This window comes from Nanorana parkeri, unplaced genomic scaffold, assembly GCF_000935625.1.
Source record: "Nanorana parkeri isolate BGI_ZX_2015 unplaced genomic scaffold, ASM93562v1 scaffold239, whole genome shotgun sequence".
NCBI classification, from domain to species: Eukaryota; Metazoa; Chordata; class Amphibia; order Anura; family Dicroglossidae; genus Nanorana; species Nanorana parkeri.
Window position 1 is genome coordinate 541,158 of NW_017306507.1, and position 12,866 is coordinate 554,023.

General features: G+C 42.9%; 1 protein-coding gene across 5 annotated transcripts in view; it reads left to right on the plus strand.

Moving 5' to 3' along the window:
• The first annotated feature begins 10,456 nt into the window (after window positions 1-10,456).
• Window positions 10,457-12,866, plus strand: part of NFIB (nuclear factor I B) — a 194,071-nt gene continuing 191,661 nt past the window's right edge. For all 5 annotated transcript variants that reach the window (XM_018556487.1, XM_018556489.1, XM_018556490.1 and 2 more), the window contains exon 1: window positions 10,457-10,890. In XM_018556487.1, the coding sequence (XP_018411989.1) occupies window positions 10,861-10,890 (30 nt within the window). In that variant the 5' untranslated portion in view covers window positions 10,457-10,860. The remainder of the gene's footprint in view (window positions 10,891-12,866) is intronic.

Here is a 12,866-nt window from a genome sequence, read left to right on the forward strand (position 1 = left end):
AGTTCCATGAGTGGTAGAGGAACCCCTGACAGACATCACCGCCAAGTCCTGGACCTTTTTTCTAGTGTACTCCTCAAAGGAATGATTCTGAGGTCATGCTTTTGTTCTTTCTTGCTGTAAGCATTAAGGCTTCATTCACATGGGGCATGTTGTCCTGTACAGTGTTGGGGCCAGTTTTTGATGCGCCCCAAGCTGCGGGAAGAAGTGTGTGGGCAGCTCATGTAATTTTATGGAGACACAGGAGCTGTGCACCCTCACAAGCTCTGAATTTTGACAGCCGTACTCAGATGGTGTACGGCCTTGGACGCATACATGATGTATCCAGGTCTGTACACCTGTCAAAACTTGGAGCTGCAGGAAGCAGCGTGTGAAGGTGCACAGCTCCTGCATCTCTATAGATGTACATGACCTGCCCACACACTTCTTCCCGCAGCTCCGGTTGCATGAAGAACTGGCCCTTTAATGCTGTACAGAGCAACCAGCTCCATGTGAATGAGGCCTTAAGCTCTGATGGGCTTTACATTCTTCTCCTTGTCTCTGCCTCTGTGCAGGGGATTACAGGAGGCTATTACAAATACAGATTCAGGTACTTATGATAACATCTTTAATGAATACATAAGTGGTTTAAATTGTGTTTTATTTCATATGTACCTAGTTTTCTACTAAAGATAATATTAGGTCATTATATAGAAGGGTCTTCATCCCAGACAGAGATAAATAACAGTTTTCATAATGTCAAGTGCTCATTTACACAATGATTGAAGCATCAATGGCATTACAAGGGGCTGTCCATGCAAATTGGCTCTTCGTGCTTCCACTTGAATCACTGTGAACCTGTTTTCATTTTAACCACACATGAGTGTCACTACCATTGTCTGATATGTGAATCGCACCCCAGGATGCCCTGATAATGATTTGGTGAGATTTGCTGATGTAACTCTTGTAGCTGCAAGGTCTATATGAGCGATTCATTGAAAAGTGACCTCTTGGTGGGGTTTCGAAGCATCAATTTCAACATGCTGGCAATGTATAGAATGGGAAACAGTTCACGGAGTTAAAAGTTAACAGCTCGCCTATGCTGCACATAATCAGCTCTCACGACTGTGCGTGATGTCATTTTGCTGTAAAATCCAAGCTTCAAAAAAAAACAAAAAACCTTTGCTCTTTTGACCTTGTAAGTTGTTATGTAGAGAGTTAAGCTGTCTATACAGATAACAGGACCCAAAACTGTTGAGGCATCATTTTGTTATGGGGTTTATATGCAGCCCAGTCTTTGTCCCTTTTGTACAGCGGCTTGTGCTGTAGCTTTCACCTTACCCATCCTCTGTCAGCAAGGCCTTCATCAAAGTGAATGAAAGCATGCTCTTACACAGATTATTGTGCTTAGCTAAGGTTTCTTCGTGACATTGAGGAATGCATAAGGTGCTTAGAAGCCATTTTCTACATAAAGAAGAGCTTTGATTGTCACTTAGGAAGACTGCATCGTGTAACAGCAATGCTAGACCTGGGGCTTTATTGTCAATTTTGTCCTAAGTCTATTACACTGGGATTTCGCAGACCTTCAGGAGGAACTTCACTCTACCCACCTAAAACTAAAGTAGAACTGAAGCTAATTTTTTTTTTAGAGCTTTGCATAGAGTAAGGGAGGGTTATAACCCCGTCAGCTTTTTTTTCATCCCGTTGTGGAGATTTCCCTTCCCTTCCTGTATGGTAGCCACAACAGGAAGTGAGAGGAAATCCAAAATGAGTGAAGTCCCAGGGTCACCAGAACTAGTGTCCTTATTGGAAAAGTTCCTATCTATTCATGTTCTGGGGACTAGTGATGAGCCGAACACCCCCGTGTTCGTTTCGTATTCGAACCCCCAAACGGCCGAAAAGTTAGAATACGAACTCAATGCAAGTCAATGGGGGTCGAACGCATCTAAGTGGATAACCCCCTTAGTGTTCTGCAGAATCAGCTGATCCCCTGAGCACTCTCTCTGATATCCTGTTTTAGGCCCCATTCACACTGAGCGACATACCTTTAGGAGCGGATCCGTGCGGCCGGGATAGCGCGACTTTCGGGGCGACATTCCAGCGACGGTAGCGCGACCTTCACCGGCGGGCTGCATTAAAAAATAGAACATCCGCCGAAAAAAGGGTCCTGCAGGCGCGACTTGCGATCACGACGAGCGACATGAAGCTGTACATTAAGACAGCTCCATTGAAAATAATTGGCTGGCAACTTCTCACGATATTGCGCGGCAAAAATGCGCAATATCGCATCGGAAATCATGTGGCAATCCACTCAGTGTGAATGGGGCCTACAGGTGGTTCCTTTGGAGCCACTCTTGTATGTGCAGGGCACGGCACTACCCTTCTTTCCGCTCCTCCTTCCTCCCTTCTCCATGCTAGTAGATGGACACCTGCTGGAGATTGTGCTATCCATTGTTATCTTTTACTAAAACAATAAGTTCAGGGAAGCTGAGCTGATAGAGTTGGAGCTGTTCAGAAACATGGTGACTGTCAGTGCTTGGGCAAAATTGGGGGGAAAAAATACTTTGCTGGGCAATGTATATTTGTTTGATATGGATTCATTATTGAAAAAAATAAATGTTTAATACTACTTTAAACTGTATAAGACATTGAGGAATGCAGTGCCGGGTATGATACTATAAAATGGAAGTGTGGAATGTATTGTGCTCATGGTTTACAGCTGCCAAGGTTGTGCAGTGTGATGGCACTTCATTGTCGTGTATTACACACATGCACTTGCTATATCCTGCCAATGTTGATTAGTGACTCTTGCATTGTGATTAGTCAGGGCTGTAAATCAAACTTGCCAGTGCTCCGTACTCCATGTATGCACAGTGGTCTTCTGTGTTTAATGTGTGTGTGTGACCCAGCATCATACAATGTCAGTATATAGGAGGCTGGGGAGAATGTAGTAGAAATGGAGGAGGCTGGATGTACTCCAGTGAGGATTAGTCCCCCTCCCTCCTGCTCTTGCCTCCCTTTCTGTGTGTTTTTATTTTTGGCTTGGAGACAAGCCCTACCTCCTAAGTCAGAGTTTCTCTCTTGGATTGAACTGTACTTTTCCCCTCCCTTCCCCCTCTCAGATATGAGCGTTGCCTTTCAGCTTTGCTTTCCTTCTTTTCTTTTTTTTTTCTTCATGGAGTTCTGCAAACACTTTTATGAACAAATCAGTGGCCAGAAGGCTATGTCACCCAAAGCAAGACGTTCCCGGTCTCTAATAAGACATGTCGGTGTGCTTATAATCCTGACTAGGGATACTTTGTTTACATAACACTGTAAAGAGAGGTCACAGGGAAGTTGTGTGCCTGTGTCGAAATAATTGTATTAATACGTGTTGCTTAGAAGCTGTGATGTGACAATGTAATCAAAAGCTGGGGACACACATTACAATCTGATCATACACGGGGTTATTCACAAAAGGGTGAAGAGTTTGGAGAAGCCAGGAGAAGTGAACAATCTAGGACAACATAGCTAATTTGGAAAAATGCTCCAATTCAGCTCACTTTCCAGTCCAGCTATGTTGTCCTAGATTGTTCACTTCTCCTGCCTTCTCCAAACTCTTCACCCTTTTGTAACCCTGTCAATCTCCTTTAACATACACAGAACAACCAGACAATCTTTCTACAATCAACATTAGATTTACCAAAACGATGTACTATGAGTACCTTACCTAAACTGTCCAATCAATCTGTACCCAGTCACTTTGGCCTTAGTTGGTAGACCTAACGGTCACCATATATGTTACACGCTGACTCTCTCTGTCAATCTTTGTACAATCCACATTAGATTTACAAAAAGTATGTAATATAACATGGGGGGGGGGGGGGAAAAAAAAAAAGTAGTTAGAACAGGGGGGGGGGGGGGGGGGGGTAAACTCTGGCCCTCTAGCTGTGGTGCAACTACAAATCCCATGATGCATCTGTCTCTGGGAGTCATGCCTGTGGCTGTGAGAATCTTGCAATGCCTCATGGGATTTGTAGTTTCACAACAGCTGGAGGGCCAGAGTTTTCCCACCCCTGTGCTATAAGGACTTACCTAAGCTATCTGATAAATCTGTATCCACTTAGGTAGGCCCTTGTACAACCTAGTTGTTGGTAGAACTAAACGACACCAAACATGTCACACTCTGACTGTACAATCTTTGTACAGGCAACTTTAGATTTACCAAAACTGTTTGATATTTGGGCCTACTTAATCTGTCCAACCAATTTGTTTCCAAGCAGGCAGGCCCTTACACTACATAGCTGTTGGTAGATCTAAAGGAGATTGGACAATCACATTGTAACATATGTGTTGAGCTTTAAGGAGATTGTACGGAAAATTTGCAAGATCCTCTAGCAAAAGTCTAAAATGCACCCCCTACCTATGAGCTGTGAACTACTTTAGTAGCATAGGTTGCAGGTCCTGGACTTTTAGCGCCCCTCCTGCTGAAGCACCCTAGGCGACCGCCTTTTCTGCCTTCCCCTGATGAAGTGCCTACCTGTTTGGAGGTAAACTGGAGTGTTAAGGGAAGCCCTTTCACTACATAGTTGTTGCTAACCCTAAAGGTGTGCACATTATAAGGGCTCATTCATATAGCCATGAGCAGTTGTATGGCGTGTACGTTCATGTAGAGACCTGCACCCAGGTAAAGACAGGTCCTGCGTGTAGCCACATGCAAGCGCCTGTACATCTTTATGGCAGGACATTGCTGTACGATGGCATGGCTCCAGTGGTCTAACCCTCGCTGACATCATCATGTCTTATGCAGCTACATTCACCTGCATTAGATATGAGAATGCCAAGGGACATAGAGGGGGAGAGAGGTGAGGGGTCACTGCCACAGCACCAAGGATCTGGTGAGTATATGAGTGTATACCAAAACAAGCAGTTAGCCCTTGCACTGCAAGGGTTAACTTGGTAAATAACTGGAGTTCCTCTTTGAAAGCATATATAGAATAACGTGGCACTTTTATATAGTTTGATTTTTTGTTTTTTTTTAATTGTTCTCATAACAGTTTGTTATCTATTCTTTTTTTATTCTACATTTCCAATGTGAATCTGATAGGTGAAATGTAATAAGATGACAGAGGATCAGGAGACTCTCTAGCCGTAGCTGCAGGGAAAGCTAACAATGCAAGGACTGGGTTAACAGAGGAATGCATGGAAGTCCAAGCCACCTCTTGCCTTGTCCCTACATAAACTGTGCTTGGAAGGCACATGAGAATTAAAGCAGCTGGCTGATTTTGTTCCCAGTCCCACCCCATTCTGCTTAATCCACTGAGCAGAGTTTGAATGTCTCCTTAATGAGGACAGCGCAAAGGTTAAAAGTCACCATTTCATGGTTGACTTCACATCACTTACCTTCTCTCCGAGTGTGCACGCTAAGCTCGCACAACTGATTTGTAGTTCTTTTCTTACAGCAGACAAGGCAGAAAACCACAGACAGCGACCCTAACCCTGTATTTTTTTTTCTTTATTTATATTTGGATATTTTTTTGTGGCTGCCATTCTTCAGTCCCCTGTTTGCTTCACACCAGCTGGAACGCTCTTGTGTGAATCGAAAATTTCCGCGCTTTCATTCACGCAAACCAGCATTCCTCTTGCTGGCTCTTATATATTTACAACCCAGCCATGGAACGCTTCTTGGCAGAACATAACACACACAATTTAGACCTGTCCAAAGAAGCTTGTGCTTCCAATCAGCTGTTATCCTTGTGCTGCTCGAGCCAACGGCGTATTAAAAAGAGACCGAGTTTTCGTCGCGTTTTGCACATTAGCGTTGTTCTTTGCGCTGTCTTTATTGATTAGGAATGAGGAAGCAATTTGATGCTTTGTATGTAGAGCTTTTTGCAACACCTGTGACATATTTTGCTGGCATACAGCCCGAGGAGGCTGCGCTGTAGGAACATTTTTTAAATTTTATAAAATTCTTTCACATTTTTTTAGCTTTTTTAGAAATTTTTTAACTACTTTTTTTTCACAAGTTGTAAACTCATTTTTGGCACCTTTTTAGCAAATTTGTTTCACAATCCTGTGCTAATTTGTGAGCTAATTTTTTTGGTAATTTTTTTTAGCAATCTGTTTTACAATTTTCAGCTAATTTGTTAGCAATTTGTTTTGCAATTTTTAGCTAATGTTTAGCTATTTTTTAAATTATTGTTTAGAATGTGTATTATTGGCACTTATGGATACCACCTCTCAAAAACCACAAATACATGATATAATTAAACAGGTTATTATTTCTTCTTTCTGTAAAAGAAGTAGAAATCTTGGCAAGAATTATGTACCCACAATCTTTTATGAAATGTTAGGTTCCATTTGAGGACGATGGATGTGTTGCCTATACCAACCAATCTGATGTTAAGCACTAATAAAATGGCAGAATATGATATGTTGCTTTGAGCGACTCCATTGATGTCCCGTAGTTTTAGAATATTTAGAAATAACTTTTTATACCTCATTGGGGGAATATAAAATTAGACATAGCATATGCAAATGTGCATCTTGTGTGTTAAAAAGCATATGTCACCAGTATACAGGTAAATCAGATGACCCCACACCTGCTATTTCCGAACACTTTCTTTATTATTTTCTTAAAGCACAACCTAAGAAATGCACACTCATGACACTCTGACGCATTTCACACACACACACAAGTGTTTTCATCGCGTTTTGCACATTAGCTTTGTTCTTTGCGCTGTCTTTATTGATTAGGAATGAGGAAGATATTTGATGCTTTGTATGAAGAGCTTTTTGCAGGACCTGTGACATATTTTGCTGACATATAACCTGAGGAGGCTGAACATTTTTTAAATTTAAATTGTAGCAATTTTTTTCGCTATTTTTCGCTTTTTTTTTAGCAATTCATTAGCAATTTTTAAACTAATTTTTGGCACCTTTTTAGCAAATTTGTTTCACATTTTTTAGCTAATTTGTTAGCCATAGAGTCACATCACCAGCACGCCATTGATTAACAGTCCACACATTTTATTGTAGCGATCACAGTGTTAATGCAACGTTTCGATTCCACGTCAGAAACACCATCACATGCCTGACGAAGAGCTCCTATGTGGCCTGAAAGCATTGCGTTGACACTGTTTGTAATCACTACAATAAATAATTTTTATTATGTCGATCTTTGGTTTGCTGGCGACATATTTTCTTATCTCATACTAACCAACCCGATCTTACTCCAGGCCCTGTCCAGGAATCTATGTGGTAGGAATATGGTGACTAAATACATCATTACATTTGGTATTGTAATAGGTGGAACCAAAAGTCTTCTATTTTCTGCTTCATTGTATATTCATGTGTTATTGTAATGGTACGTTCAGAGTGGTGCCTCATGTTTCATAGCATGTTGGCATTGTTTGATATAAATGATGCTAACAATTTCTCCGCGGCATTTTGCTAAAGAGGGGGGGAAGTCAAATACAACAATATGTGTGCACTCTTCACTATGATTGCAAAGAGCAAGACTGCTTGCAGCCCTAAAGAGGGCACTGATGCCGGGAGACGGGAGTGGGACTTACTCCAAATGAGTGTGACTTGACAGGAATGTTATACTGTTCCCTTGTCAGCTCTTAAGTGTATGTGAGAGTGGGAAAAAAAGAAGTTACTTCCAGCCTCCAAAATGCGTTATGTGTCCCATGCCGCTTCGCACTTAACCGTTTTGGTGCCTAAAAGATTTGGCGTTTACAGAATGTACACAGAGCAGTGTTGGTAGTGTGCTAGCCAGTATATAACAAACAAATGTGCCATGACTGGGCTAAAATAAAAACAAAATGCCATGGATGTGGTATATTTTAAGCACTATGAAGGTGTAAAGGCCAGGCTTTTGGTATCGTGTGGCATGGGTTACAGTGGCTATTTTTTTCTATATTAGCTATAGAGGAGCTTATTCTGCATTTTATTCTTCTTCTGTTTGTAAGGGTAACTCCTTGGCCTGCTGGGTCCTATGGAGCTCTGCCGGAGCCACCCTTATTATGTGTGCGCTCATAAAACACATGCACTGTACACGCACAAGCAGTCCAGAGGAATAGGTAGAGCACGGGCGGACAACTCCGGGCCTCCAGCTGTGGAGCAACTAAAAATACCATCATGCATCTGTCTCTGGAAGTCATGCCTGTGGCTGACAGAGTGTTGCAATGCTTCATGGGACTTGTAGTTCCACAATAGCTGGAGGGCCGGCGTTGTCCACACCTGAGGTAGAGGGACGTCATACGAAGGCACTGGGAATGATGGGACATTTAGTCCCGAAGAGATCAATGAGGAGACACTTGTTTATATCCTTATATTGTAAAGCGCTGCGCAAACTGTTGGCGCTATATAAATACTATGTAATAATAATAATAATAATTCAGAGTGGCTGGAAGTTTAGGGAAGCCACACAGAGGGAGCAGGAAGGTGCACCAGGAAATTGAATGAAATGTGAATGATTCGTGTGATTGTATAATCATCACTTGTTCAGTATTTGTATGGAAAAGGCTGAGGCTTCAGTATTACTTTAATAAAAGTGTGATAGGGCCTGATATTTGGATTCTTCCGCCATTAAAAGGTATCGCCCCCATGGCACTTTTGTGTCATCAGGATGCTGGTCGTTCAGCATTTCCGTGTTCCTTGTAGATGGTAAGCTGGCATCTCGTCGTGTTAGTGGCCTGGCTCCTGCGTGACCTGACTTGGTACAGAGCAGAGATATAAATCAATAATAATAACTATATTTCCAGACTGACAAGCCATTTATAATGACAGATGTAGACTTCTGGGCCTCCCATATGTCAGATTCCTTTCACAAAAGTCACAGCTTTGGTTTGTGAAACGTCGCCGTGTACTTGTTTTAACAGGCATTTTATTTTATTCCTGAGGTACCCAAACGGTTAAGAAAGTGAGCTTCAGCCACACCCGGCCTCCCTCACCCGAGATAACCGCAGAGAGGGAGGGCAGGGGGCGGGAGAGGCTGAGGTGAGGCGCAGGGCGTATAAAAGGCACGCTTCTTCCCCACACAACTCCTCAACCGCTCTCACAAAAAGTAATCTGCCTCTCTGACCTTCTCCTGGCACACTGCATGAGAGCAGGCAGGGAAGAGGCTGCATGGGTGCCCTGTAAGAGGGCTCAAGCTGCTGCTTTGCTGGGGCACAGATATATAGAGTTGTGTCAGACCTCATTCGTAGGAGTACATGGTGTGCAGTACATCACATTCCAATGCAAATAATGGACCTGGGGGAGTTATATGTGTCTGTCCAGGCTGGCAAGATAGGAAGAAGAGACACTTCATTAGTGTGCACTGTACAAACTTAGTTCCACTGCCAGCCAAGGTGCACTATATTATATTGCATTCTGCTTCCCACAGTGCTAGCCTGGGCGCACCATATTATATTGCATTCAGCTTCCCACAGTGCCAGCCTGGGGGCACCATATTATATTGCATTCAGCTTCCCACAGTGCCAGCCTGGGGGCACCATATTATATTGCATTCAGCTTCCCACAGTGCTAGCCTGGGCGCACCATATTATATTGCATTCAGCTTCCCACAGTGCCAGCCTGGGTGCACCATATTATATTGCATTCAGCTTCCCACAGTGCCAGCCAGGGTGCAGCACATTATATTGCATTCAGCTTCCCACAGTGCTAGCCTGGGCGCACCATATTATATTGCATTCAGCTTCCCACAGTGCCAGCCAGGGTGCAGCACATTATATTGCATACAGCTTCCCACAGTGCCAGCCTGAGTGCACCATATTATATTGCATTCAGCTTCCCACAGTGCCAGCCAAGGAGCAGCACATTATATTGCATACAGCTTCCCACAGTGCCAGCCTGGGTGCACCATATTATATTGCATTCAGCTTCCCATAGTGCCAACCTGGGTGCACCATATTATATTGCATTCAGCTTCCCACATTATATTGTATTCAGCAATTAGCATGCTGTAGTGCCATCCTAGCTGCAGCACATTACAATCAACGTGCCATAAGGCCATCCTGGGTGCAGCACATTGCATTTAGCATGCCACAGTGCAGTCCTGGGTGCAGCACATTGCATTTAGCATGCCACAGTGCCATCCTAAGTGCAGCAAATTACATTCAGCATGCCACGGTGCCATCCTAGGGCAGCACATTATATTCAGCATGCCACAGTGCCATCCTAGGTGCAGCACATTACATTCAGCATGCCACGGTGCCATCCTCGGGCAGCACATTACATTCAGCATGCCACAGTGCCTTCCTTGTGCAGCACATTACATTCAGCATGCCACGGTGCCATCCTAGGTGCTGCACATTACATTCTGTTACAGGACGATGTGAGGAATGAGAGGAAGAGCAGCTTGGGCAGCCTTCCTCCTCCTCCTCATCATTAACCCCTCCTCTCCCGGCAGGGCGCCGGTACCCTGCAAGCCGTGGGCATGTGAAGGGGCGGGGGGACATATAGGAGAGAAACACACAGCGCACCAGGGGGAGGAGTGTGTCTCCTTGATTGTGTAATTAAATAATAATAATAATAATAAAAAAAATGCGAAATCCTTAAGTCTGATTTGGAAAGCTGAAACGGTGCAGAGGGTGTAACCGGTGCAAGTTTGAGTGAGCGGAAGAGAGGGAGTGAGAGAGAGGAGAGCTGGAGTGTGCAGGACATGCTTATTGGGAGCGATAGCTAATACATCCCATCATCATCATCATCATCGATAGAACAGAGAGCGAGCTCGGGCTGCCTCCATCGGATCGGGCGCACACTGCTCTGCTATGGCAGGGGGGCACTAGCGGGACCTCCATCGGACTTCATCTGCCGTCTACTCCTATTCAGCGGACAATGAATAGGTGAAATCTCTCCCCTTGGATACTGTACTGGGGAGCCGAGCAAAGCCAAGCCATGATGTATTCTCCTATCTGCCTGACTCAGGTATACCGTGTGTGTGTTTGTGTTATGTGGGGGGGATTCCTGGTCGGCTAGGGACAAGCGGGGGGCACATTCACCAGGCAGTATTCCCCGCAGGTGACAAGAATTTAGGAGAGCTTCACTCGACAACTTCCATATGGAAATGACTGTCCCGTAGTAGCCTGACTAGGTGACACCTTTATAGCGGAGACTAATACCGTCTCACTATACTTCACTTTTAAAGGGGGAGAGGGAGAATTCCGGGCACGTATCGCCTCCCCCCGCGTTCCCTGACATGGTAGGTACCCGACCAGTATGCTCGCTGCGCCCGGGGACCGTTCCATGCGCTCGGTGGGGTACGCGTCTGTCCGGGATTCGGAAGTTCTTGCCCTGCGCTCACATGAAAGTTTCCCGGAGCTCTGCCTCTATAGTAAGCGGTGGCTGTTCCCCGGGCTTTCTCCAAATACTAGCGACTGTCCCTGGAAATCAGGTTCCAGCAGGAGAATGTCCCTGTCCTAAGCTGACATTTGTGTATCACCTTCTCTTCTACAGCTCAGGAATGAATCTCTCCTGGAATGATTCCTTCCTCTGCATTGGCTTTGGGGATCCCATTCTTGTACGCTGGAAAGTTGGTGATCTGAGCCTACTGAGCACTATACCAAGCCAGCAGAAAAGCTTTCATATGCATGCACTTCAATAATATTTAGTTCTGCAGGCTGACAAAAAACAAACAAAACAAGCAAGCAATTATAAATGAAATAACAAAGTCATCTAACACATTAACACATAAAGCAGGCACTCGTACTGCTTTCACAATATTACAAATCAGAGCCTTTTTCATTTTTTTAAATTGTGAAATAACACGTGCATTGCTTTATCCTTTTTCAGCAACACAATTTTCTTTTATTTTTATTTTGTAATCTGTATTATTTATTTTCTCTATTTTTTTTATTTCTATCTATCCATAATATGTTTCCTCTGTATTTTCAGTTAGTTATGCCATCCTGATTAGTAAATAACCCAAGGAAATTATTAATTGTATATGATAAGAGCAGGTTGTTTTTTTTAAGATCACAGAAATAGTGCCTATTTCCCGCTATTGCATCAGGTTCACGTTTTGTATTTAAAAAATGTGACTTTTAAAATGCACATTCTGCTAGGGACATTTGTAAGAGTTTAGGGATGGCCATTTTATTTTAGATTTCACAAAGGAGCTGCCACAAGAAATAATATTCTGTTTTCAGAACCAGGTCATGGTATAGAAATTTGGAAGGCCGTTCTTAGACTAGAACAAAAAAATATTGAATGAGCTTCAAGCAGTTCTTGGTTTAGTATATTCTTTTTTTAGTTATTTCTGTCATATTTAGCTGTTGAGGCGCAGGCAAAGATTTTCCCATAAATTCCCATTAAAGTGATGTTGCCTGTGTAAAGCATTGCCATCCAAATATACGGAGGCATTCGCAAACTGTAATTAAAGATGAAGACAACGATAAAGCTTTTCCAGCGATTGGACGCAGTGCTGTAGTTTTTTTTGGCTGACACTTTTTGTACTGTTTATATTTTGTTTGGCATGTGAGTTTGAGTGACTAGATGTATTTTAGTTCAGAAAGTGTTTCAGGTCCTGGCATCTTCTAAAGTTATTCAGGGACAATGTGCACCTGTGCGGGTATATATCAGCACGTCCCTTCCCTATAGTTCTGATTTTTTTTATGTTTAAAAAAAATATAGAGATTTATATTTATTCACATTTAGTGATAAGATAATTGCTCTCCTTTGCTTAAATTTGTTTTTGTAAAAAAAACATTTTAATAAAAAAAATTGCATTTCCCATACAAATATTTGGAATGTATCGAGTATATGTCATGTATATAGGTATATATTCAGTGTAAAAGTCAAGAAAAATTTAAAATCAAATTAAAAGTAAAAAATTAATTCATGATTGTCCTTTTAAAAATTAATCTTTAACTTTGAATAATGGCAAAGAATGACAGAAATGTTAT